General features: G+C 44.0%; 1 protein-coding gene and 1 long non-coding RNA gene across 2 annotated transcripts; one reads left to right on the forward strand and one right to left on the reverse strand.

Annotated features, from left to right (window-relative positions):
- The first annotated feature begins 69 nt into the window (after nucleotides 1-69).
- LOC109643562 (reticulon-3-like) lies at nucleotides 70-3,292 on the forward strand. The gene is made up of 8 exons (XM_069529639.1): nucleotides 70-535; nucleotides 1,374-1,524; nucleotides 1,663-1,719; nucleotides 1,897-2,035; nucleotides 2,136-2,205; nucleotides 2,277-2,323; nucleotides 2,695-2,753; nucleotides 3,132-3,292. The coding sequence occupies exons 1-8, from the start codon at nucleotides 457-459 to the stop codon at nucleotides 3,178-3,180; spliced, it is 651 nt and encodes a 216-aa protein (XP_069385740.1). The 5' UTR covers nucleotides 70-456; the 3' UTR covers nucleotides 3,181-3,292.
- Nucleotides 520-1,890, reverse strand: LOC138411088 (uncharacterized). The gene is made up of 3 exons (XR_011243743.1): nucleotides 1,647-1,890; nucleotides 1,487-1,551; nucleotides 520-1,034 (listed from the first exon to the last, which is right to left on the reverse strand). It is a non-coding gene; the product is annotated as an uncharacterized lncRNA (long non-coding RNA).
- Nucleotides 3,293-4,139: the final 847 nt, after the last annotated feature.

The following is a 4,139-nucleotide window of genomic DNA, read 5'->3' on the forward strand; positions in this document are numbered from 1 at the left end:
GCTGCCAACTTCACCAATTTGATCTCTCACTGGATTATTGATTCTTAAAAATCTGAATATTCTCATTAGAGAGAGAGAGAGAGTGTGTGTGGGTGTGTGAGAGAGAGTGAGAGAGAGAGAGTGTGTGTGTGGGTGTGTGAGAGAGAGAGAGAGAGAGTGTGTGTGTTTGTGTGTGTGAGAGAGAGAGAGTGTGTGTGTGGGTGTGTGTGAGAGAGAGAGAGTGTGTGTGTGGGTGTGTGAGAGAGAGAGAGAGAGAGAGAGTGTGTGTGTGGGTGTGTGAGAGAGAGAGAGTGTGTGTGTGTGTGTGTGTGAGAGAGAGAGAGAGTGTGTGTGTGTGTGTGTGTCTACAGGTGGACACGCCCCATCAAAGCCACGCCCACACGGCGACGTCATAGCAGCCTTTTAAAGTTTCAGAGAAGTTGAAGTTTCTCACTGAAGCTGAAGAAGCAGAACAAAATGGCGGACTCCACCAGCAGCTGCTCTTCATCATCTAATGACTCCTCATCTTCTTCACTCAGACGTCTCACTCACTCAGGTAACTGATGAGCTCATTGAACCACTCACACTCTAGTTACTGAGCTGCTAGTTAACTGTTCATCATGTGGAGTTCACTAACCTAGTTAGTGTTCATTAAGACTGATCTACAGTCAGCTGCTTACTGGGGGGGGGGGGCAGTGCTGACTGACTGATCAACACCTCTGATTATTGATGATGAGATACTGTGATGAAGATGATGAAGATGAAGATGAAGATCATGATAGTGATGGTAAAGATGGTAATAATGATGAAGATGATGATGATGATGAAGATGATGATGGTGATGATGAAGATGATGGTGATGATGAAGATGGTGATGATGATGAAGATGATGATGAAGATGATGATGGTGATGATGATGGTAATGATGATGAAGATGATGATGATGATGAAGATGATGATGGTGATGATGATGATGAAGATGGTGATGATGATGATGAAGATGGTGATGGTGATGATGATGATGAACGTAGACTCACAGGGACTCACCTTTGCCTCTTGAGGAACAAAGTGGTATTACAGGCATCATAGACAGGAAGAGGAAATAGATTTCACAGCTTAAACAATTAAAGATAAATAAATAAAACTTGATCGGTGGAGTTCAGACTGAATTAAAGTCAGAGAAGAAGAAGCAGCTGATGTTAACAAAGTGTTACTGTGTGAACTGAGTTAATCATCTGCTCATGGTCGGAGATAATCTGGATTATACCACTGCTGTGGGGGGGGGGGGGGGTTACATCATCTGAGTTCATGCAAACACAGCACTGCTCACTAACCAGCCATCTGACCAACTGACTAATTAACTGACTAACCAACTAAGTAACCCCCCCCCACAGCCTTTCAACTCGTCCACTGGAAACAACCCAAGAAGTCGGCCGCAGCTTTTGGCCTGTCTCTCCTGGTTCTTGTCTCCGTGGCAACGCTGTCTGTCATCAGCGTGGTGTCCTACCTGCTGCTCGCCTGCCTTTGTGTCACCATCACCTTCCGGTAAGAACCAATCGCAGTGCTCGGTTTCTGCAGCCAATCAGAGCAGGACTTCCTTCATTACATGTTCAGATGAATAAAGTTTAATTGTCTCTGACTGAATGAGTCAATAAACTCATACATACTCCTTCCTGTCTGTAGGGTTTACAAGTCAGTGATTCAGGCCGTCCAGAAATCAGAAGAAGGTCATCCCTTCAGGTATCACACACACACACACACACACACAGTTTTTGTGTTTGATGACATCACAGACAAACTGACCCTGGAGCTGCTGCCTGATGATTGGCTGATTGGAGACAGGTGTTGGTAATTAAGTGCTAATTTACTGAAGGTGTGTAAAACAGCAAATAACAGACACGTGTCCTCCTGTGTCAGGTCTCTGTTGGACAGAGACATCGCAGTGTCCTCGGAGTCGGTCCGTCAGTTGGCGGATCAGGGTCTGATCCACCTGAACTGGTTCAGCAGTGAGACCAGGAGGCTGCTGCTGGTCGAAGACCTGGTCGATTCTCTGAAGGTCAGAATTGTTCAGACGCCGTTAAAGGAAACGTTTGAGGACAAATGTCCACACGTTGTCCCACAGCTCATTGTTCTCTGGATGTTTCTGAATGTTCCAGCTGGCTGCCGTCATGTGGCTGATGACGTATGTTGGTTCTGTGTTTAATGGAGTCACCATCTTGATCCTCGGTGAGTCTGGTTCTGGTTCTGTTCTGGTTCTGTTCCGGGTCCTGTAACTAACCGACTGTTTCTCTTTTCAGCTGACGTCTTGTTCTTCACCGCTCCGCTGATCTACCAGAAGAAAAAGGTACCGAGCGTCTGTCCTCAAAGAACCTGAGACAACAAACCTCTGTTTAGTGGATCAACAGTAAAACTCCAGATGTCCAGTCATGTGACTCAGATCATGTTTAAACGTTAAAGTAACGTGAACAGGAAGATGGCGAGCGTTTGACTCAGGTTAACTGCACTGATGTGACATCACTGAGGGACGCATCACAAACAGACGATGTGTGAGGACGTGCTGCGTTCAACACAGTGTGGATTTTAAGAAACTGATGTTACTACAGACAGTTTAATGTTTAACAAGTTTCCAGTTCTTCACTGATCAGATCATTGATCCATCGTGTGTGTGCATGTGCGTGTGTGTGCATGTGCGTGTGTGTGCGTGTGTGTGTGTAGGTACAAATTGATGACATCATAGCATCAGTTCGCTGCAGGTTTGACGAGAAGCTGCTGAAGTGAGTTTCTCTTTAATCATTGAATTCATTTCTAACATGTCAGTTCAATAACATTAACATGTATGATAGAAACAATCAACATACAGACATAATTAATCTTAATATTATTATTGTATTTTATACACACATATATATATATATATATATATATATATATATACACACACACACATATTATGAATTGTATATAATACAGGTTTTTAGTTTCATTTTCCACTTTCAGAATTTCCGGGAGTCCGTTTGGACTCAGGACTTGTTTGTTCACATGTTATTTTTTACATGTGTCGTGTTTATTTCATCATGTTCGTTTACATCATGTAAATGTTTACAGACCAGCTGATTGGCTCTCAGCTGATCGTGTCGTTCCTGTGTTTTCAGGCTGCAGAACATTTTACCAGGAGCCGTGAAAAGAACCAAAGCTGAGTGACCTTCAGACACACCTGTGGTTCCGCCCTCTCCTCTGATTGGTCCGTTTGTCAGTGACTCAGCTGCTGAATTTACTCTGAACGTCTTTAATAAAAAACAGATTTAAAAACAAACAGTGAAGCTGACGCATGTTTTCTGAACCTCGTGTCTGAATTCTAATTCACTGTCTACGTTCTTTATCAACCACAACTACACAAACTACACTAACTACACTAACCACAACTACACTAACCACAACTACACTAACTACACTAACCACAACTACACTAACCACAACTACACTAACTACACCAACCACAACTACACTAACCACACTAACCACAGCTACACTAACCTGTTCATCCCCCTGTAGGAGGTTCTGGTGTTCCCTACTTAACCTGGCTTCCCGGTGGTTCCCGGTGGTCCAGCAGTCGCCCTCCTCTTCAGGCTCCAGTCTGTGTTGGACGCTGGATCTTCACTGTTGTGTGATTTGAATCATTGTCTTTGTCCTGGTGACTGTAGAGTGGACACCTGTGGTGGGACACCTGTGGTGGGACACCTGCTGGACAGAGTGCTGCTTTAAACTAACTGTTGTCGTCCCACACGACCCGTTCGACTCTGGGTCGACTTTGTGAGCGTTGCACGATCTTGCCCAAACTGAAGAGCAGCTGTTCTGCGGCGGAGCTGCACGGGACCCTAACCTGCACCAATCAGAGCACAGTGTGAACTGACCCCACCCCCCAAAGACCATTGTGCTTTAAAGAGAAATTAAATATTAAAGATAACAGGTTTTAAACCGTCACATCGTTGAGCTCTTGTCTTTTAATTCAAACTACACTGGACCTTCAGATGGAACTGGTCTGATGTTAAAGTCATAAATATATAATACGTCGTGTAAATTAATGTTGTTTCAAAAGAGCTTCAAAGTTTCACGTTAAAAGAGAATGAAAACATTTAACTGCTCAAAAACACGTTGGAAAC

Source organism: Paralichthys olivaceus, chromosome 8 (genome assembly GCF_024713975.1).
Source record: "Paralichthys olivaceus isolate ysfri-2021 chromosome 8, ASM2471397v2, whole genome shotgun sequence".
Classification (NCBI taxonomy): domain Eukaryota; kingdom Metazoa; phylum Chordata; class Actinopteri; order Pleuronectiformes; family Paralichthyidae; genus Paralichthys; species Paralichthys olivaceus.

Excerpts from the sequence above, each read along its gene's own strand:
- LOC109643562 (XM_069529639.1), top strand. The coding sequence starts at position 457 with ATGGCGGACTCCACCAGCAGCTGCTCTTCATCATCTAATGACTCCTCA. Across the intron at positions 536-1,373 it reads CAGACGTCTCACTCACTCAG|CCTTTCAACTCGTCCACTGG; the intron begins GTAACTGATGAG and ends CCCCCCCCACAG. Across the intron at positions 1,720-1,896 it reads GAAGAAGGTCATCCCTTCAG|GTCTCTGTTGGACAGAGACA; the intron begins GTATCACACACA and ends CTCCTGTGTCAG.